This window comes from Balaenoptera acutorostrata, chromosome 14 (assembly GCF_949987535.1).
Source record: "Balaenoptera acutorostrata chromosome 14, mBalAcu1.1, whole genome shotgun sequence".
Taxonomy (NCBI): Eukaryota; Metazoa; Chordata; class Mammalia; order Artiodactyla; family Balaenopteridae; genus Balaenoptera; species Balaenoptera acutorostrata.
In genome coordinates, this window is record NC_080077.1 from 91,996,151 (window position 1) to 92,020,069 (window position 23,919).

Genomic DNA, 23,919 nt, shown 5'->3' on the forward strand with positions numbered 1-23,919 from the left:
TTTTAGAAATCAAGTGTTGTGACTTTGTTCAGTTAACATTTGTTAAGGAAAGCCCCAGGAACTGGACAGTGAACTGTGGTTCAACAAAAGACCACAGTGGAATTGAAATAGAGAAGTTTATTGCTCACAGGTCCTTGACAGCCATGCAGGGATCTCAAGGCAGAATGCAGGCAGAGAGAGAAGCAGGACCTGGGGCACATGCCTTTATTAGTGTACACAGAGGGAATGCATTGGGGTTCCTGAGCTAAAGCCAGATGGGTCAATTCAAACCCAAAAGAGCAGGGTTTGGTAAGTTCCCTGTGGATCTTATCTAAGGGGCATGGAAGGGAAAGGCTCTGGGGAGGAGGGGGAGACTGCTCACCACAAGGGCGTCATCTTTACTGGTGCCCCTGCCAGCTGCTGTCTAGGATGTGCACTCATGGGAGGGGCCAGTGTCAGTTCAAGGACCCTGGAGGCAGCTTGGCCATGCAACGCGGATGCCAAGGCAGCAGTATTATGGAGAAGTTTAACTAAACTCTCAACACCAAATTTCTCTCAGATTTGTAGAGAAGTGAAGAGTTTCTACATCCCCAATAACATTCTCTTATTCAAGTCCCTGATTACTTTCATTCTTATAATACTTCAGTTTCTTCCAGCTACTTCTCCTTTACAAACCACCTCTACACTAAAACTTTTATGAGAGTTCAAATACAGACGTGGGTCATCAATATCCTGCTCCAGTGACTTCATGTTGCCTTAAAATGTTGCCAACAAGTCTCCCCATAATCCAGCCTTTGCCTGTCTCCCAAGATTCATCTATTCTCTCTCTCTCTGTCAAAAACACACACTCTGTAGCTGCCTCCATGGCAGACCACTTGCAATTCTCTTCACTTGCTGTCTCTTTCTTTGGGGCTTAAACAGCCCCTGATGGGGCTCTGAGCACCATCCCACCGTCCTTCTCCAGCCAACTCCATCTGGCCTTTTAAGACTCAGCTGTAACCCTCGTGAGGAAGCCTTTCCTCATAGCCCTTGTTCCATTACCTTCCCACAGCATCTATCCATGACCCTGTATGTCCCCTCTTGTCCCCTCCCACAAGTGTAAAAATTTTGAAAATTTTAGTTCAAGTTTCAGACTCTATGGGTTCAAATCCATTTCTACCATATATTTGCCTCAAGACCTTGAGCAAGTTTCTTAAGTGTGTATCTCTGTTTTCTCATCTGTAAATTTAGGAAAATAAAGTAATGTTTCTGTATTCTTGTAAGGATTAAATTATATTAGCACATTTGAAACATGCAGAGCAGTAATAGGGTTACAATTGGCTCTCGATGCATTATGCTGGTTTGCAATTGCCTATTTTTTCTCAACCCCACAAAACTGAAAGTTCATAAAAAGAGGGCTAGGTTCTACTGATCACCATGTCATCTTGATTAGTGAGTGTCTGGTGCACAGAGAGAAATCTATAAGTCCTTGTAGGTTGAATAAATAAATGAATGAATGAAGAGGCATGAATTCTGGTTTGATGGGCATGCCTTCTCTCTTGGTTCCTCTTCATTTTTAAAATCCTGGCTGGTAACTTCTAGGTTGAGACTCCTTAAAAGAATCCTTTCCATGAAATAAACACCGTGGGGCTCCTATGAACCTGAGAAAACCCCTCTCTCCTTATAAGACTAGAAGATAAACTTGCATTTGTCTTTGTCAGTGCACACGTTCTTAAACCACTGGGTTAAGTCCCTGGCTTTAATCATGACACCTTGATTGTCAGCTTATCTTTCTCTAATTTAGACGCACTTTCCAGGTAATATGTAATGACACATTTTTAATCCTGGCTGATAATTTAGAATACTCTTCGTTCTTGTAAGTTTATGTTAATTTTGAAGTATTCCACAGTAGTACCTCTCCATAATGGAGGAAATAGAGTAAATTTAATTAATATAATAACTGTTCCCATTTGACATAAAATGCTTACTAAAAATACTGTATATTTATGTATATCTTACTCTTCAAAAGTATTCAAACTTCAATGATTTCTAAATCTAAATGTAGCCACTAAGTAAAAATATGTTTAGTCAAAAATACTGTTTTTATAAATTTAATTTGATCTAAAAAATGTAAATAGTAACAGCATTAGAATATGAATTTATATATTACTTTAAGGATCCATGGTATAGAGTTCAGTTTCCATAATGATCCATTACATTTTATATTTAAAAATGATTTGCTTCTTTTTATGTTATATCTCAGAATATATCGATGGATTCGAAAATTTATAAAGTAAAGAAATACATCTTTATCGATGACTATGTGTCAGAACTATGTGAAGTATTGATACTTAAGTAAGTAAATAACAAATAAAGTTGCTTTAAGGTTTTAAGTTCCAAAAATCATATATAATCATAGAAAAACAATTAAGTGTTCTGTAGTACAAGTATACAATAATAATATTAAACATTTTCTAAAGATTGCAAACTGTACACACACGTCTAAGTCTACTTTCACCGAGAATCTATCCAAAATACAAAACATAAAGACATGCACATGTACACATTCAGATTCTGCATTCATATATACCCATGTTGAAAAGCAATAGCAGCTTCCTTTAACAGACATGCATTTTGAGAAATTCCTGGAAGCTTAAAGAAAAAAATTGGGGGTAGTGTGGCAGCTGAAAAAAACATTCCAGCTACAGGACAGACATAAAATGTACGCTAAAGTAGATTAAAGGTTTTAAATAAATTACTAAAATGTCAAAATCATGAGAAAAACCTTTACAGCACCCCCCATAAAGGAAAGAAGGAAGGAAGGAAGAAAAAAGTAAAGACAAGGAAAAAAGAAAACAAAATGATCCTGAAGGTAATTTTCCTGACTATGCCTCACTTTTAGTGAGAAGGAAAACAACCTTCCACTAATTGTGCTTAATACCATATTATGTATAGTATGATATAATACATAATATATATAGCATATAAACATATGAATAATACATAATAATTATGTATAATACTATAACAGCAAACTAGCCCAATGTGGAGGTCTGTGGCCCAAACATGTATAACATTCACTTATTCAAAATATTTATTGAGCAGTGACTTGGTCCAGGAACTGTCATAAATGTGCCACCTTCTAGTTATTCAAAAGTCTTAAAGAAAAATTCACCTTATAGTGTTTCCACCTTGAAGTTCAGCATCTTCATGAGAGGGCAAAGCAAACACAAGTCTGATTTGGGGGAGTGTCTTATACTCAGGCCTCCAATTATTCTCACAGATAAAATTGCAGAGATTATAAGCCTACAGTGAAAAATGGCAAGGTGCTTAAGGGGATATAAAAAGCAACACGGGAGAGGAGTTAGCAGAAAGAAGAGGAGGTGACTTAGATCTGCAAGGACCAGATATTTTTACTACCAGACACAAAATAAAAAGCTCAATGCCTGATTTTTTTAAGAAAGAAAAGAGGGAAATTAAAGTAATGTAAGGAAAACAATACCATGAAAACTGAGTAGAGTGTTTTAAAATATAAGCAAACAGAATATCAAAAAATAAAAACATAATAATTTAAATTTTAAAAATGGACAAGTTAAACAGCAACTAGAGCAGTAAAGAGAATTAATGAACAGCATAATATATCTGAAGAAATTACTATGAATCAGGAGAGAGGAAGATGCAAAAAGAGCTGAGAATATGAAGGATAAAATGAGGAAATTTTGTTTTATGTAAAAAATGTTTTAACAGGATCATATAGAGTGAACGTGGGAAAGCTATAATTTTTCCAGAATAGATAAAAAATGGAAGTCCTTCAAATAGAAAAGACCACTGGAAAAAAACTAAGCTAGATGAATGAAAATAATTCTATCCACAACACAACACAGTGAAAAACCATCAGCCAACAAAGACAAAGGGAATTTCCTAAAAGAATTTGGAGAAGAAAGACAAGTTTCCTACTAAAGAAGAATTGGAGTTTAATGTTCAACAAGAACAACAGGAAAACATGACAAAATGCTCAGAAAGACCTGGAAATCTTATTTGAAAAGACATAAAATGGATCATTATCTATCATATATAATTATCTCCTATAAATTGTTAAGTAAAAACAATCTGGAAAAAGTAAGGAAAGTATGTATCTTAGTGATTTAAAATAGATAAAATGTAAATGACAAATAATAGATTAAAAATTGTTAAAGAAGATGAAACAGTGATAAATGATAATTCTCGTTTATCAGATATATAACCAATTAAATTAATAATATTTAATTTTAATGATAATATTTAATGACATTTAATCACGATTTAATTTTAATGAGGGATTGAGGAAAGTAACAATCCAAAACTATTGAGGAGCTTAATTGTGTATAGGCTTTAATAACATATATATTAAAGTACAAATTTGGCATATTTATTTGACCCAACAAGTTTCACCTCTAGATATTTTTTCTTCAAGTATATTCAGACGTGTTCACAAGATATTTGTACAGTGAATTCACTGCAGTATTTATAATTTGAAAAAATATATTGAAAATATACTGACAAATGTTTATCAATAGGGAAATGTTTAAATACATTTACACTAAGAACTTCTCCTATTAAACTGTCTAAGCTTTTTCTATGTGTAATGACAATAAAAGATCACCAAGATATTTTGTAACTGAAAGTGAAGAAAAAATTGCAAGTCTTTTTTTGCTATAATTTTATTTAATAACAGTATTTATATATGATATCCATGGCAGAAGCTGGCTAGATTCACCAAGCTAGTTTTTCTGCCTTCCTGGGTACGTGGCTAGATTTTTTTTCCCCATGTTCCCTTGCAGTGGGTGACCAAGTCCTGGCCTATGGGTAGAGTGAAATGGTGTAAGATTCTCCGTGCTCCCTCTTCCCCCCTTGTTTATCCTGATTGCTATTTGGGTATTTGCACTTGACACTGAAGGCTACCTTAAAACCATAGGCTGAGAATTGTGAAGCTTATGTCACCCTGAACATCACTGAACGGCTGCAGGGAACAGAACTCCTGCTTCTACCTTTGCTGACTGAACTTTGTATGAACAAGAAATAAGCTTCTGTGTTGCTAGGCTACCAAAATTTCAAGGTGTATCCATTACAGGAGCTAGCATTAACCTTACTAATACAATTTCACTTGTTTAAAATCTGATAAAGAAAGAAAACTAAATTATATGTCCATATAACTGGATATGTATTTGGACAAAATGAAACACAGATTAATTGCCTCTTGGGTTCAGATTGGCATTGGGTCTGGAGGAGAATATGAATGAAAATGCTCACTTTATGTACCTTTTGTGACACTAGTTATTTGGTGTTATTTCTTTAGGTAGATATGTGTATAATGTTGTTGAAATTTAGTCTAGGGAAGAACCAAAGTAATTCTAAGACAATAATTTTGGAACTGTGTCCTAAGGAAGAAATAAGGTAAAAGTGTACTTCAGGGAAATCCTAAGCTATATGAAAAGCATAAATCATGGAATACTGAAAAAATTACACTAGAATGTGTTTAGAACATATATTGGACATATATTAAGGCATTGCAAACAGATAAAACTGAAAGGTAAATGGAACCAAATCATAGAAGAATATACACTTTCAATTAGGATAATCTTTGGCATGGGAGTAATAAGAACAAGAACAGTGAGAAGGATGGATTAGAAAAAATAGGAACTAAAGTCAGAGGTACTGACAAAGAAATGTGATCATAAAACTAACAAAAGTTAAAGAAGCTATTTTATTAGTTAAATAAAAAGGAAGAGTAGAATTTGAGATATGGAAGGCAAGAAAAAAAAAAAGAAATCCAGGGTTTTGATGACTCTGAATTTCCACATAGGGAGAAAGCATTCCTCTAAGTCTCATCCAGCTTTGGGCTCTGGAATCAGATCCTGCATGTACTCTGTGATCAAGAACAACCCTCAGTAGGGCTGGCATGAAAAGGGAGAATCAGAATTTATCAAGGGGAGTCCAGCTTTTCAAAAATATCCACTGTAGATACTGAGAAACTGCGGTTTGGAATACCCTGGAGTAAAGTTTTTGTGTAACTCATGATGATGCTGTGCACATCATTATGTAAGAATGACTGGTCTCAAGAACCTTAACTATGAATATGTAAGAGCTAAAGAATAGAAGATTGTGAGGATGAGAAATGAATTCTTTTAGTGAGAAAAATTAGACACTGTGAAAACAAGACCTATTTAAATTACACTATTATGTTAATAGTGAATTAACTTGTCTTAAAACGTTAAATTTTATTCAATTAATTATTAGGATATAATTCTTGTTCTATTGCATAACGTTAAAGAAAGAGTAAAGATTGGGGTTATGTTTGTTTAGATTGATTTTTCCATGTATAATTTGTTGCTCTGATATCTAATTCTTATTTTGAGTGGTAAATGAGATTTTTACATGTAATAACAATAATTTCACATATTTCCTCTTTTAATATAATTATGCCAATTAAATACATTTTAAACAGGAAAAACTTTTTTGTGTTGTTTTGCACTCAGATAAAATTATTTTAAAATTCATTAAATCAAACTAAAAACAACATAAATTTTAGAGCTAGTGAAAAATGATAATTTAAATAAAACTTTGAAGCCATATTTCAATAGGGCTCTATTTTATATTAAAAAATCTATTTGAAATTATGGTGTTCTCATGATTTTGAGAGTTAAAGTAGGAATTAAATTCTTTGGATTTCTTCCTATTAGCCACCACCATTAAAAACATCACTAAGTATTCTTGGCTATCTGCCTGGGAATCAGAGTCCTAATGACTAAGAAACTCAACAGAAATAGGTATAGAGGTAGATATAGATATAGATATACATATATACATATAGATATGGGCATAGTAAATACAAGCATGTGAATTTTGATAATACATAAGCAGAGAAATGGATGTCTAGAAAGATTGAGTAAGCACTTTGAGTAACTTTTTCAGTACCTTACTCTCAAAGGGAGTACTGCTTACCTGGTCTGCCCAGGTGTGATCCAGGATAAAGTAAGAGATATTAGTTAAGCCTGTTCAGAAAACTACTTTTTGAAAAGACTATAGGGAATTCCTTGGCAGTCCAGTGGTTAGGACTCAATGCTTCCACTCACTGCTGGGGCCCTGGGTTCAATTCCTGGTTGGGGAACTAGTATCCCGCAAGCCACACAGCGTGGCCATAAATAAATAAATAAATAAATAGTAACCTTTTAAAAAAATAAAAGGGCTTTAAAAAGACTACAAAGAGAATAGTTGAGGGAAATGAAGCTACACTTTGGAATAAATCATTACAGTTTACTAAGTGTTAATGTAAATAAATATATATCTGTGTTATATACATACAAAATTAAATGCACATAACTCTTCTAAGAATATATGATCCAGTGAGGATGTGGTGAAATTAGAATTCTCATATTTTGCTGGTAGGAATGGAAAGTGGTGCTGTTTCTTTGGAAAATAGTTCAGCTGTTGCTCAGAATGTTAAACATGGGATATACGATCAAGCAATTCTACTCCTAGGTATATAGCCAAGAAAATGCAGACAATAACTTGGACATGAATGTTCATAGTAGCCTTGTTCATAGTAGGCAAAAGTAAAAACAGCCCAAAATGACGATCAATTAATGAATGGATAAATAAAATGTCAATAATAAAAGGGAATAAAGTTCTTCTACATGCAAAAACATGGATGAACCTTAAAAACACTACAGTAAGTGATGAAGCCCAGCACAAAAGACCACATACTGTGTGATTCCATTTATATGATGTCCAAAATTGACAAATCTATAGAGACAGAAAGTAGGCTAAAGGTGGCTCTGATGGATATGGGATTTCTTTGGGGAATGACAAAATATAAAATTATACTGTGGTGATAGTTGCACAACTCTGGATCCACTAAAACTTGCATTTTAAATGGGTGCATTTGTAAATTAGTTTGTAATTTGTAGTTTGTAAATTATATCTTGATATAGCTATTAACATTAATTTATAATCTGGATAACAGGGGGAAAAACCTGAAATAGTTTAAATATATTAACTCCAAACTGATAGAATCAGTGGTGTATATCCAAACAATATAACACTTTGCAGCTTTTAAAAGGAAAATCAAGAATTGTATTCACTGACAGTGCAGCCTGCTAAGCATAATTTTTAGGTGAAAAAATAAAGAGCAGAATATTCTAGTAGTGAAAAGACAAAGCAGACTGGAATATGAGTGTTTATACTATAATTCTCACTTTTGTAAAAAAAAAAAAAAGTATCTATACATATTATTTGTAAATCAGGTTTTTTGTTGCCTAGGTTATAACACATTTATTTTACTGCTTTTAAAAATCTGTAATGATTTGAAACCTTTTCTTCCCCTTCACTATTAATAGCCACAAGGTCAAAATTTCTCTAGCTCAGTTTCTTTCTTTGACTACTTCATCATGATTTTAAAGATTCTCTTCTACTTGTGAGCGGGTCTTCCAGGATTTACACTTGTGAGCAAGCCCATTCCTCCTTCTAAGAAACTGAGGTCAGACAAGTGTCTGCTGACAAGAAGTAAACCCCTCGAGCTGCTGCCTGCCTCAGGGGATTCCGTAGAGCCCCTGGAGGAAAGGGGCAAAGAGTGGAGCGTCCTCTCCTCCACTGAGAGCTCCCCCCACCCCTGCCCCTGAGATTAGAAATCACTGTCACATAAAGGTGTCTTCCTCTAAGGACCAGGCTTGATTTTGAATAAAATTAACATATCTTATTTAATCATTAATTCATACAGAAAAAGACTCTTGAGTGCTTACTACTTGTTATAACAGAGACTGGTCCATCACTGTACTTTTGTCCGAAGTTATCCAAGAGGCAATCAAGCAGATTCTTCAGGCTTATTATTTTGGACTTATAGTAAATCAAGTATTTAGTTAAGAAAGACAAAGAAGTTCAATCTTTACAGTACTGTTTATTTTAAAAATAATTTTGAAAACCCTGAGCCTTGATTTAGTTCTGAGCTCTCATACATTCATGATTTTTAGAATTAAAAAGAACTATAATTTTAGTGCTCCTTTTTTACATTGTTAATTATATTAATATGACTGTCATCAGGTTGTGCTTAATAAACATCCAAATGTACTTTATATTTTTAACCTTTTCTGTAAAAGTAAGTTAAAATTTAACAACCAGAGCAAATATTTTGTTTCTTTTAAAATATATAATAAATTAAATAAATTTTATTTATTTTAATTCTAAATTTTAAAATAGGAAAATTCATGGCATAATTTATAACTAGTGAAAAAATACTGAAAGTCAAGGACTATTAAGAATAATATATCAGATATAAAATTTGATCATAATAAGATAAAATGCATCTGGTTAATGCAGTTTTCAAATTTTGATTTATGATTCTGACATTTTAATTGATGGATCAATTGATAGTAATTACTTTTGTGTAATCAGTTAGCAACTGAAATGTGCAACACATTGATTTTTTCAGGTGAGACGTGTTCCCTGAGCAGCTACAGCAGGAGAAAGAACTAGTGACATTTAATTCAGTCTAATTTATTCCTGAGAAAAATGTGATTGACTGCAGTTCATGAAGTCCACAGCAAGAGTTAGAGAAAATGGTGAAATCACTCAGAAACACTAAAACTAAAAATTAAATTAAAACAAGAAATGCTGAGTAATAAATCCCATGTAATTCAAATTAGCATTGCCATTTAACTTGACAGAAGTTACCTTATAAGGACAAACATATTGCGAGTACAAATGGGGAGAACTACACTAATCCAATAGAATGAAATCAGAGAAAGTTGATTGTAAAGTTACATCAAAGCTCTTAGAATTTATATTATCTATAAAACTAAAGAGCTATGTAATGGAGTTATGAATTGACCCAAAGATAACCAAATTATTTTTACTTGCTATTTTTCTTGTGAGTGGAGTGGTACATTGCATATTTACAAAAATGATTCAAATTCATTTATAAAATATTTATTGGAGAGGTTACTTGGGAACAAGCGTTGTTGTTAGGGATATGATGAAGAAAAGCACAGATTGCAGTCCAGAGCAGAGAGAAGAGAGTCAGGCTTCACAACTATAAAAATTAAAATATGGTTATGTCACATTAAAAAAATGCACAGCGTAAGAGCTGTGAGTTGAGCTTTCAGTGTCTTACTGAGGACTACAGCCTGGGAGGCAGACTCTCAGCAAGCTCTGAGAAACTGTTCAAAGAGGTAAGGGGGGAGCCAAGACATATATGTATTTTTCACTGGGAAAAAAATATGTAGTCAAACATCAGAAGATCACTGCTACTTACAAAGAACAGACACCTCAGATTAAAGATTTTAGTGCTTTTCTGTGTGTGGGAAGATGTAAGAATCCAGGCTCACTGAAATCTTTCCTTAGATGTGCATCGTAACTACCTAGGGACAGTATCCAAAGCACAGAATGCTTCCTGTTTTATCCATCCTGAATTCCCTGAGGGGGACAGTGTCAGTGGGCAACTGCAGTGGCGAATGGCTTGATCCTTGTAGAACTGGAAAACGGTCAACATGTTCTTTTCTTCACAGTTACAAACTATGATAAACAACATAAAGAAGAATTTCAGGTTGTAAAAGGACTGTAAAACAAAAGAAACTGACCTGCACATTAACATTATTTGGGTAAAATGTTTTTATGAATCATCTATTTCACTTTCCTCAGCTTTTTATTCCAGTAAGTTGACATATGAATACAAAGCAGACACAAAAATAACTGTCTCTAATTGTCACTCAGACAATATTTTTGAAATGAGTTCTTTTACCAAGATTTTATCTTTATAACAATGTACAAAATAAAGATTTACTCAGATAGTTAAATTGTTGATTATTTTTATTGCAGCAAGATTTTTTAAATTTAAAAGATAACTCTCAATGATTTTGTGAAGTGAAAATTTCAATTTGAAAAAGAATAGATACATGTATATGGATAACTGAATCACTTTGTTGTACAACTGAAGGTAACACATCGTTAATCAACTATAATATAAAATAAAAAGTTAAAAAAAAAATCAAAAGCACTGCTTCTCAAACAACACAAAACACTCAGGAAAACAGTGAAGACATTAATTCAACAAATACTTAATAAAGTTTCTACTAAGAATACGGAATTCTGACAAAATGAGGAATCTGTGTGTGGAAGAAAGATGGAAAAAATAGTGACTGGTGTACATACAACCTAGTAGAAGTATGTACATAAAATAATAATACTACAAGCAGGTGGGAAATATTCTAGCAGTGGTACAATGACGTCATGGAATTGTAGAAAGGCGAGAAACATCAATTTCACCTTGGTGGGCTAAGAGCAACCAACAAGGCTATGTTGAGGAAATGATGGAGATCTTGACTTGCCACTTTAGATGAAATATACACAGGAATAGAGGAGCAACAATGCGTAGAAAGTGGTTTGAACAAACTTCAAAAATTAGGAAAGCCCGGGTCTTTAAGGAATAGTAATCTCATTTGGTTTGAGAGAAGTTAAGGTACTTATCAGGAATCATGATAAAACAGGCTGGAAAGCAGAGAGGAATTCTATTATCAAGAGGCTTTGAATATAAAAGTAAGGAATTTCAATTTACAGTAATTCAAAGGAAATTGGTTTTTGTTCATTAGTTTTTAGGGAAGAAAAAATTAAACTGGCAGTAAAATTGGTGAAAAAAATGAGAGAGTCATTTGTAACATATCTCTTGGTTAACTCCTAAAATGAATGCAAGTGACTTTGAAAAATACATATTGCTAGCAATCAACCTAGAAATAATTCAAGTTCAAGCAGTTTTACCACTAAAATGTCACATGGCCTAAATTCTTCATTTTAGGCTTACACGGTTTAGAAGAGCTGAAGTAGAACTATGTTTAGCCCAAATCTGAATTATTTTACGTTAGAGAACTGACTCTCAGTCTTGTGCAGGCTGATGCATTCAGGTTTCTCAGGACTTTGAGGACATTAATACGGCTTCTCAGAAGAAACAAGTAGATTGACTCCACGATTCCCCCAAGGTCCCGTTTGCAATATTTATAAATCCTACAATTGTAGAACAAACGTGACAATTCTATGTGCCCTCAGCTGAACCTTGGATGACTATTGGTTTTATCTCCCTCTTATTTTAAACCAAAGTTTCTGTTATTTATATTTAAGGTCCTGGCTCTTTTACTTATACTACTTTTTTCTGATCTGTTTATAAATCTAGATCCCAGGATTCTACGCCGCCAGCAACGTCCGCGTCTGTCGCTCCTCCTGGGGCCGCGGGAGGGGCCGGCTCCCCGGGGGCCTCGCTCGTCCCCCGCGCGGCGCCGGCCACATGCCAGGGGCGCGTGTGTCACCACGGGGGCACCTGCCGCACCGTCCTCCTCCCGGGGGGCGTCTTCTCCTTCCAATGCGACTGTCCGCTCCATTTCACCGGCCGGTTCTGTGAACGAGGTAACCAATCTCCACTGTCCTCCTGTATTTCCTTTTTAAAACTTCTCCAGAGGGTGAAAAACAATAGAAACCTATCGTAAACACATTGATGGCTATTAGCACAAACAAGAAACATCTGTATAATTGTATTTAAAAATGCATTCTGATAGAACATTTTCAGTTCAGTATTGCAGAGCCAACAATATATTTTTTTTTCATTAGAACTGCCATTCAGAGTATATTTGCAATCGCCACACAACACAGGAGTTAAAATTCAAATGTAGTGTTGTTTAGGGAGTTTCTTTAAAGTTACGGCTCATCCATCCTTTGTCACCATAGAAACAATTAAGTTCTAATTAACATTATTTTTATTGCTTAATTGTTAATCAAATCGCTTTTTTTATATTTCAAAAGCAGATCCCCATATTGAAGTTATTTTGGTGTTTAAGAAGAGCACATTATTTTTCTGATGCTTAAGAATATGGTTTTAGCATTAATGAAGCTATTGATGAATCAAAAGAAAATTCCTCTTTTGTCAACATCTAATGGCCTCCTAAGAGTGTCTCAGTTAATTAAAGCAGTGCTGGGCAAGACAGCCAGAAATGCCCCCGGGGCAGATGACTAACGCATTAGGTCCTGAGCAGCTGGCCTGTCCCTGCACTAAGCCTGGAGAGTGTCATTCTTTTCTATGTAAAATTGACCACTAGTTCTAAATTGGGGGAGGGGTAGGGATTACTACTGGCTGACGATTCAGATGGCAGAGAATTTCACTGCTTCTCCGAGATTGTGTTAAATAACTCCTTTTTAAAATACCAAAATGTGGGATGTCCAAAAGAGAATTCAAAGGTATACATATGTGTTATTCAGCTCTCCTTCCCAAACAATCTTGTGTGACTGCTATGAATGCTTGGCTGTTTAGCCAAGGAAGCAAGGAAGCACATTCTAAAGCACAGAAATGGAAACATGGTCTATTTTCATGTTCATTGTAAAAACGTGTCCTTAAAGTTTATTTTTTAACTGTAAAATGGTTTTGAAGACACATCACTATTGCTTGATTTTTGAGTGAATATTTTATATGTCTGCAAAATACCATGAGACATGCATCTTTTGCTGCCATCTGAGACCATTGGTATTACATACCGTGAGTGGACTTCTAGGGACATAATTTAGATGGTAAAGATCTTTTAGATCCACATGTAGAACTGAGAGGGATTTTTCTTTCTTTAATTTCATGGTAGGTAAAGCCTTAGCAAAATACTCTCCTTACCTTTCTTAAAATATACTCTGATATTTTTTTTTTTTTCAATCCGAATTTACTGACAGTGGTGAACTTGATGTTGTGAAAACCGGGGTCCTCAGTTACGGAGTGTGTCCCTTGTCCCCCGTACGGGCCAAACCACAAGCCTTCCCACTAAGCCTCAGTCCCCTCCTCGGACTCCTCACTCTGTGGCTTTAACACCTCAAACAGTGACCCATACTTTCCTTCAGAAAAAGAGAAACCTGGGTTTACCTGGAGTTAAACCCCAGCATTGAGTGAGGTTTGTTTGGTGTTTGGGTGGCAGAATGTAGGACACTGACCTCAGGAAAAGAAGCGGGGAACTCGGCTCTATATTCACTTTTAGGAATATTTCATTTTTTCTAACATTATTAAGCGCTTTCTACCTTCTATATTTTAACTGCTTTTCCTGTTGATTTTGCAGTATTTTTAAAACTAATAAATTGTATGATAGCATGGTGCTAAAACCAGATAATCTACTACAGAATATTTATTTCTAAGTGTAAAGTAGTCAGAAAATGTGAACAAATAATCATTACCAATGAGACAATTTTTTTTTAAAGAAACTTTAAGTCAGTTATATCTGAGGTGTATGATGCACTGAACAAAATTCATGCAGTAGGACTCTTTAGATTATTAGATATCATAGTATTACCTGTGATTTTGTTGTTGTTCTTGCCTGTTGGGGAAATATTTCAGTATAAAACTTAGACTCTGATGAGATGTGCATTTTTGGAATTGAGAATATTATTTCTAATTGTAAAAGTTATACATTTTCCCTTGTTCAACTCCTTTTTTTTTCTTGAAGTATAGTTCATTTATAGTATTGTGTTGGTTTTAGGTGTACAGCATAGTGATTCCATTTTTTTTGCAGATTATACTACATTATAGGTTATTATAAGATATTGTGTATAACTTCCTGTGCTATACTGTAAATCACTGTTCCTTATATACATATTTATTTTTAACCATTTACCACCTAAATTCATGTTAAGTATCTTTCTTCTTTCAGTCATGAAGAAAGCCAAGAACAGGTTTGTGTTCTCAATCTAACGCTCTAAATATAAGTCATACTAGCATGCATCTTAGAATCCAGATCACAGACGATGACTATTGCCTAAGGCCCATGATTCAGGAATCTGGTACCATGACGAGGCTTTTTATATATAGCATTCTCCAGGTTGGGCAGATGCACCATTTCTAAGTGTAGATTTCAATAAATAGTATCGTATGTCAGCGTCAAAGTATGTCAACTACCTGCTAAAAATCTTGCTTTGGATACACAGTCTCTAAATCTCTCTCTCTGTCTCTCTCTCTCTCTCTCTCTCTCTCTCTCTCTCTCTATATATATATATATATATATATCATATAACTTTATTTATTGAAGTATAATTGATTTACAATGTCAGTTTCAGGTGTACAGCAAAGTGATTCAGTTTATATATATATATATATATATATATATATATATATATATATGTATATATATATATAATTTTTAAGATTCTTTTCCCATATAGGTTATTACAAAATATTGAATATAGTTCCCTGTGCTATACAGTATGTCCTTGTTGTTTATCTGTTTTATAGATAGTAGTGTGTATATGTTATTCCCAAATTCCTAATTTATCTCTCCCCCCCAACCTTTCCCCTTTGTTAACCATAAGTTTGTTTCCTATGTCTTTGAGTCTGTTTCTGTTTTGTAAATAAGTTCATTTGTATCATATATTTTTTTTTAGTTTCTACATATAAGTGATAACATATCATACTTGTCATTCTCTGTCTGACTTACTTCACTTAGTATGATAATCTCTAGGTCCATCCATGTTGCTGCAAATGGCATCCTTTTGTTCTTTTTTACGCTTAGTAATATTCCATCACATATAGGTACCACATCTTCTTTATCCATTCCTCTGTTGATGGACATTTATGTTGCTTCCATGTCTTGACTATTGTAAATAGTGCTGCAATGAACATTGGGGTGCATGTGTCTTTTCGAATTATGGTTTTCTCTGGATATATGCCCAGGAGAGCTACCATATGATCCTATAATATATAATTTCTGAGAATTGTTGCTTAGAATGCTTAGAATTTATGCTTAGAATTTACAGATAGATTGCTATGAAAATGATTGCTTAAATGAGTCCCTTATTGAGTACATTCAACATCTAAACCATCCGAACTTCTGCTTTAGGAATGAAACATGCATACTGTCATTGTGAGGAGTTCTGATTGACCAGACACTGTACTGGGTGCTTCATGCATCTTATTTCACTTAACCCTCAGAGTAATCCAGCTGAAGTCAGCTCTCTAAATGACCCCCATTTACAAATGAGAAATCGAAGGCCTCTAGCTGTTAAATTACTCCCTTCAGGTCGCACAGCTTGCACGTGGCGGAGATGGGATTAGAAACCATCTCAGCAGACTCCACAATTCACATTTAACCACCGTGCTCTATTGCTACACTCGTTAGAAAATCAAATTTAACAGGGCATGGAATTTCTAATTTTTCTCACTCTTTCATGTTTATAAAAATGTATCTTTACGTCAGGGAAAAGAGAGTTTTCTTTAAAAAATCAAATTTCAAAAATCAGAAAAACAAAGAAGTTAATGTTAATCTAATAATTTTTCATGACCCACTTAAAATTAAGCTGAGAAGCATATTGGGTGATCTGAAAAGAATTGTATCTGAGTGGTAGTATTTTTCCATAATGATTTCAGTAAAACTAAAATGTAGAAAGTAGATTAAGAATATTTGAATTTCAGAAAAAATCTAGACATAGATGATGAAAGAACATGACTCTTTGAAAAAATATATAATTGCAGAGGCATCTACATGTAAAGATATTTTCAAAACTGATTTTTCTTGATAGCCTTGTTCCTTTTTCCTTCCAGTGAATACGCTCAACCTGTAAGAGAATGTTAAATTATTTTATTTTAACAACCTTGATTTTTCACAGCAAAATGGAGGTGCCAGTTAAGTATGAGCTTTAACTAAAATAGCATTAGATTCAGCAACACAGAGAAAGGGTTTGCAGGGCTGTAGGACTCAGTACTAATTCACCCATACACATATTTCCCATGTACTTGGCATTACATCATGGGTTCTACTTTATCAAATCATCCATATCTAATCACCTAATAACATTGACTTATAGAATCAGTTTGATTTAATATGTTCCTTTTCTTTCTCAACACATGTTATCTTAATTCATATTAGCTGAACCTTGTTGCCTACTTTGTCATAATGATCCTGCATCTCACCAGGGGAGACAGAGGAGCCTGTATTCTTGCTTTGTTTTAGATGGCTGTGTGCAGGCAGATGGTTGTCCCCTACTGTAAAGTTCAGAGTGACAGATTTAGAATATCAGCGCTTTGTGCTGCAGGAAAGCGAGTGCCTCTGACTATTAATTATAGGATTAACATTTTTAAACAGTCCCATACTTTTTAGTGTTCTATAAAACAGTTTTATAAATAGTGTAATAAAGGAGTGTTTAAATGCCATACATTAAAACCAAGGAATCATTTATTTGATATCCTGTCTCTGCATGTTCCATATATGCTTAAAGGTCAGCTGCACTGAGTAAATTGCAAACGTAGAAATAAAAATGAGAGGTTTTACTAGGTGTTTCGTCTTGTTTGTTTTTTTTTTTTTAGAAAAAGACTGCCTGAATGTCTGCTTTGTTTTAACCATAATCGGAACATATTTTAAAGCATATTAGAGTGGTCTGAATCTATTTGTTAACTATAGTCAGGTTGCTGAATGTCAGATGTTCCAGAGCCAAGAAGGCAGAGATAGTCAGCATCTAATAACAATGATCTATCTCCCTGCCAGAGGACTGATGGCCTGCATCATAAGAGAAGGGCCAAGAAATGGGTGTTGGCCTTTTCAAACATAACATTCCTGTCTGAAAAATCTATCTTTAAAAGCAGAGGGCAACACTGCATATTTATCAGTAAATGGCAACTGCTGAAATATTAAGATGTTAAGTTGAGAGTGAATGGGGATTGAAGTCAAGGGCAGAGGCTGACAGGAGACAAGACCCCCTGTGGGCAGAGACAGAGGGTTCTGTTTCTGGAGCACGGGCAAGGGCAGGCCCCCATCTTCCCTGCCCTCTCACCACCAGTTGCTGCCGTTCTCCACCATGAGTACCATGCTCAGCTGGTAGAAAATGACAGCTCCCTCCTCATCCTGGTGCTTATAACTATAAAAACTACATGTCCATCAATCTCTCTACTTACATTGGTAATAATCTAGAAATTTCCATCTAGGAAGAGGATGGAAACATATACCCCTGTGTCCATCAAAAAAGGATGACATTTATTTTATTTGTCTCCTGTATTGACTTAAATAACATCCTTTTATTCCCTTAAAATTCAACACATCCAATTAAAAAATCCTTAGTTAACACCTATACATTAGTACCACACATGGAGTTAGTCATTAGAGGTGGTGTGAGGATCACATTTTTGTCTTTAACTTGTCAAGTGGTTGCGAGCATGGAGTGTGGGTTGGGAGGATGCAAGGAAGGGAAGACAAGCCTGACACGCAGGTCAGCTACCATTCACTACTTACCTCTTTAAAGCTACATAATCTCAGCTCAGCATCACCCCTGTCCCCAGCAATGTCTGCCTGAGGACCTATATTTGTTTTCTGTTGCTTCCATAGCTAATTATCACAACCTAGTGACTTCAGGAACACAAGTGTACTATCTTAAAGGTCTGTAGATCAGAAGTCTGACACAGTTCTCAGCAGGTTAAAATCGAGGTGCAGGCAGGGCCGTGTTCTTTTCTGGAGGCTCCAGAGAAGAATTTGTACCTTGCCTTCTGACTTCCAGAGGCTTTCTGCTTTCCTTGGCTCATGGCCTCCTTTATTCTACCTTCAAAGCAAACAATGGTGGGTCCAACCTTTTTCATATCACGTCACTTGATCTACCCTCCCATTTCCTTTTTCTACATTTAAGAATGCTTGTGATTACACAGATTCCCCTGGGATAATCCAGGATCATCTCTGTATCTCGACATTGACTGATTAGCTATTTTAATTACGACTACATCCTTAATGCCCCTTTGCCACATAAAGTAACATTTGCAGAGATCCTAGGAGTTAGGATATGGACATCTTCGGGGGACCACTATTCTGCCTACCACAGGCCTTGTAGTCATTCCTCAGAGAATTTACATAGTCATATAATAGAAAAGGAAGTTTACTGGATGGATATCTAGGGCTAATAGAATTGGGGGAAGCCAGTGAAACCTGGTGGGAAAAGGCACTCTGAAGGATGCTCTGGAGAGCCAGTCAACAGGAAGTGAGGGCTCACCTGAGAACAGACTGAGACACACCTTCACTGAACAGGGGGTCACACAGCCACCACGTTCTGAGTCACTTGCTCAAGATGCAGAGTCCCATCAAATATTTTGAAATCGTTTAATTGGCAAAACCTCCACCATATTCTAACCCACTGCCTGAGCAGGAGATTAGGAGAGGAACAAGAGGAGTCATCTTTTACTTTAGGCTCCTAACATAGGAACTAGACTGCACAGTCCACCAGGATCCCAAAACATGGGCCTCTTCTCCATTTCCACACAAAAATATAATCATTCACAAAGGCTTTTAGAGCACACATATGCATGCATGCACACTCTTTAAAGTTGAATGTTAATCCTTTCATTAAAAATTCTTCGGATAGAGGAGCTTCAAGATGGCAGAAGAGTAAGACGCGGAGACCACCTTCCTCCGCACAAATACATCAGAAATACATCTACATGTGGAACAACCCATACAGAACACCTACTGAACGCTGGAGGAAGACCTCAGACCTCCCAAAAGGCAAGAAACTCCCCATGTACCTGGGTAGGGCAAAAGAAAAAAGAAATAACAGAGACAAAAGAATAGGGACGGGACCTGCAGCAGTGGGAGGGAGCTGTGAAGGAGGAAAGGTTTCCACACACTAGGAAGCCCCTTCGTGGGCGGAGACTGCGGGGGCAGAGGGAGGGAGCTTCGGAGTCATGGAGGAGAGTGCAGCCACAGGGGAGCGGAGGGCAAATCGGAGAGATTCCCGCACAAAGGATCGGCACCGAGCAGCACTCACCAGCCCGAGAGGCTTGTCTGCTCACCCGCCGGGGCGGGCGGGGGCTGGGAGCTGAGGCTCGGGCTTCAGTCGGATCCCAGGGAGAGGACTGGGGTTGGCGGCATGAACACAGCCTCAAGGGGTTAGTGCACCACGGCTAGCCAGGAGGGAGTCCGGGAAAAGTCTGCAGCTGCCGAAGAGGCAAGAGACTTTTTCTTGCCTCTTTGTTTCCTGGTGCGTGAGGAGAGGGGATTCAGAGCGCCGCCTAAACGAGCTCCAGAGACGAGCATGAGACGCTAAGGCTGCTGCTGCTGCCACCAAGAAGCCTGTGTGCGAGCACAGGTCACTCTCCACACCGCCCCTCCCGCGGGCCTGTGCAGCCCGCCACTGCCAGGGTCCCGTGATCCACGGACAACTTCCCCGGGAGAACGAAAGGCGCGCCTTAGGCTGCTGCAACATCATGCAGGCCTCTGCCGCCGCAGGCTTGCCCCGCATCCGTACCCTTCCTTCCCCCTAGCCTGAGTGAGCCAGAGCCCCCGAATCAGCTGCTCCTTTAACCCTGTCCTGTCTGAGCGAAGAACAGATGCCCTCAGGCGACCTACACGCACAGGCGGGTCCAAATCCAAACCTGAAATCCGGGAGCTGTGCGAACAAAGAAGAGAAAGGGAAATTTCTCCCAGCAGCCTCAGGAGCAGCGGATTAAAGCTCCACAAACAACTTGATGTACCCTGCATCTGTGGAATACCTGAAAAGACAACGAATCATCCCAAATTGAGGTGGTGGACCTTGGAAGCAATGATATATATATTTTTTTCCTTTTACTCTTTTTGTGAGTGTATGTGTATGCTCCTGTGTGTGATTTTGTCCATATACCTTTGTTTTTACCATTTGTCCTAGGGTTCTGTCTTTTTTTTTTTTTTTTTTTAAGTATAGTTTTTAGCACTTGTTATCATTGGTGGATTTGTTTTTTGGTTTGGTTGTTCTCTTCTTTCTTTCTTTCCTTCCCCCTTTTTTAAATTACTTTTTGAATTTCTTTTTAATAATTATTTTTTATTTTAATTATTTTATTTTATTTTATATTTTCGTTCTTTCCTTTTTCTCCCTTATATTCTGAGCCATGTGGATGAAAGGCTCTTGGTGTTCCAGACAGACATCAGGCCTGTGCCTCTGAGGTGGGAGAGTTGAGTTCAGGACATTGGTCTACCAGAGACCTCCCAGCTCCACATAATATCAAAAGGCAAAAATCTCCCAGAGATTTCCATCTCAACACCAAGACCCACCTCCACACAACGACCAGCAAGCTACAGTGCTGGACACCCTATGCCAAAAAACTAGCAAGACAGGAACACAACCCCACCCATTAGCAGCGAGACTGCCTAAAATCATAATAAGGCCACAGACACCCCAAAACACACGACCAGATGCGGACCTGCCCACCAGAAAGACAAGATCCAGCCTCACACACCAGAACACAGGCCCTAGTCCCCTCCACCAGGAAGCCTACACAACTCACTGAAACAACCTTAGCCACTGTGGATAGACACCAAAAACAACGGGAACTACGAATCTGCAGCCTGTGAAAAGGAGACCACAAACACAGTAAGTTAAGCAAAATGAGAAGACAGAGAAACAGCAGTTGAGGGAGCAAGGTAAAAACCGACCAGACAAAAAAATGAAGAGGAAATAGGCAGTCTAGCTGAAAAAGAATTGAGAATAATGATAGTAAAGATGATCCAAATTCTTGGAAATAGAATGGAGAAAATACAAGAAACGTTTTACAAGGACCTAGAAGAACTAAAGAACAAACAAACAATGATGAACACAAAAAATGAAATTAAAAATTCTTTACAAGGAATCAATAGCAGTATAACTGAGGCAGAACGGATAAGTGACCTGGAATGCAAAATAGTGGAAATAACTACTGCAGAGCAGAATAAAGAAAAAAGAATGAAAAGAATTGAGGACAGTCTCAGAGACCTCTCGGACAACAATAAATGTGCCAACATCTGAATTATAGGGGTCCCAGAAGAAAAAGAGAAAAAGAAAGGGACTGAGAAAATATTTGAAGTGATCATACTTGAAAACTTCCCTAATTTGGAAAAGGAAATAGTTAATAAAGTCAAGGAAGCACAGAGAGTCACACACAGGATAAATCAAAGGAGAAACACGCCAAGACGCATATTAATCTAACTAACAAAAATCAAATACAAAGAAAAAATATTAAAAGCATCAGGGGAAAAAAAGCAAATAACATACAAGGGAATCACCATAAGGTTAAAAGCTGATCTTTCAGCAGAAACTCTGCAAGCCAGAAAGGAGTGGCAGGACATATTTAAAGTGATGAAAGGGAAAAACCTACAACCAAGATTACTCTACCCAGCAAGGATCTCATTCAGATTCGTCAGAGAAATTAAAACCTTTACAGACAGGCAAAAGCTAAGAGAATTCAGCAACACCATACGAGCTTTACAACAAATGCTAACGGAACTTCTCTAGGCAGGAAACACAAGAGAAGGAAAACACTGACAATAACAAACCCAAAACAATTAAGAAAATGATAATAGGAACATACATATTGATAATTACCTTAAATGCAAAAGGATTATATGTGCCAGCCTAAAGAGAGACTGGCTGAATGGATACAAAAAGAACACCTGTATATATGCTGTCTACAAGAGACCCACTTCAGACCTAGGGACACATACAGACTGGATGTGAGGGGATGCAAAAACATATTCCATGCAAATGGAAATCAAAAGAAAGCTGGGTTAGCAATTCTCATAGCAGACAAAATAGACTTTAAAATAAAGACTATTAGAAGAGACAAAGAAGGACACTACATAATGATCAAGGGATCAATCCAAGAAGAAGATATAACAATTTTAAATATCTATGCACCCAACAGAGGAGCACCTTAATATATAAGGCAAATACTAACAGCCATAAAAGGGGAAATTGACCGTAACACAATCATAGTAGGGGACTTTAACACCGCACCTTTACCAATGGACAGATCATCCAAAATGAAACTAAATAAATAAACAGAAGCTTTAAATGATACATTAAACAAGATGGACTTAATTGATATTTATAAGACATTCCATCCAAAAACAAAAGAATACACGTTCTCCTCAAGTTCTCATGGAATATTCTCCAGGATAGATTATATCTTGGGTCACAAATCAAACCTTGGTAAATTACAAAAAATTGAAATCGTATGAAGTATCTTTCTGACCACAGTGCTATGAGACTAGATATCAATTAGAGGAAAAAAATCTGTAAAAAATACAAACACATGGAGGCTAAACAATACACTACTTAATAACCATGAGATCACTGAAGAAATCAAAGAGGAAATGAAAAAACACCTAGAAACAAATGACAATGAAAACACGGTGACCCAAAGCCTATAGGATGTAGCAAAAGCAATTCTAAGAGGGAAGTTTATAGCAATACAATCCTACCTCAAGAAACAAGAAACATCTCAAATAAACAACTTAACCTTACACCTAAAGCAATTAGAGAAAGAAGAACAAAAAATCCTCAAAGTTAGCAGAAGAAAAGAAATCATAAAGATCAGATCAGAAATAAATGAAAAAGAAAGGAAGGAAACAGTAGCAAAGATCAATAAAACTGAAAGCTGGTTCTTTGATAAGATAAAAAAATTGATTAATCATTAGCCAGACTCATCAAGAAAAAAAAAAAAAGAGAAGACACAAATCAATAGTATTAGAAATGAAAAAGGAGAAGTAACAACTGACACCTCAGAAATGCAAAGGATCCTGAGAGATTACTACAAGCAACTCTATGCCAATAAAATGGACAACCTGGAAGAAATGGACACATTCTTAGAAAAGCACTACCTTCTGAGACTGAACCAGGAAAAAATAGAAAATATGAACAGAACAATCACAAGCACTGAAATTGAAACTGTGATTAAAAATCTTCCAACAAACAAAAGCCCAGGACCAGATGGCCTCAGAGGAGAATTCTATCAAATATTTAAAGAAGAGTTAACACCTATTCTTCACAAAGTCTTCCAAAATATATCAGTGGGAGGAACACTCCCAAACTCATTCTACAAGGCCACCATCACCCTGAAACCAAAACCAGACAATGATGTCACAAAGAAAGAAAACTACAGGCCAATATCACTGATGAACATAGATGCAAAAATCCTCAACAAAATACTAGCAAACAGAATCCAAAAGC

The 23,919-nt window shown here is 36.3% G+C and overlaps 1 protein-coding gene across 2 annotated transcripts in view; it reads left to right on the forward strand.

Annotated features, from left to right (window-relative positions):
• EYS (eyes shut homolog) overlaps positions 1 to 23,919 on the forward strand; it is a 1,775,980-nt gene that overhangs the window by 1,244,493 nt on the left and 507,568 nt on the right. For both annotated transcript variants that reach the window (XM_057527983.1, XM_057527984.1), the window contains exon 29: positions 12,152 to 12,381. In XM_057527983.1, the coding sequence (XP_057383966.1) occupies positions 12,152 to 12,381 (230 nt within the window). The remainder of the gene's footprint in view (positions 1 to 12,151; positions 12,382 to 23,919) is intronic.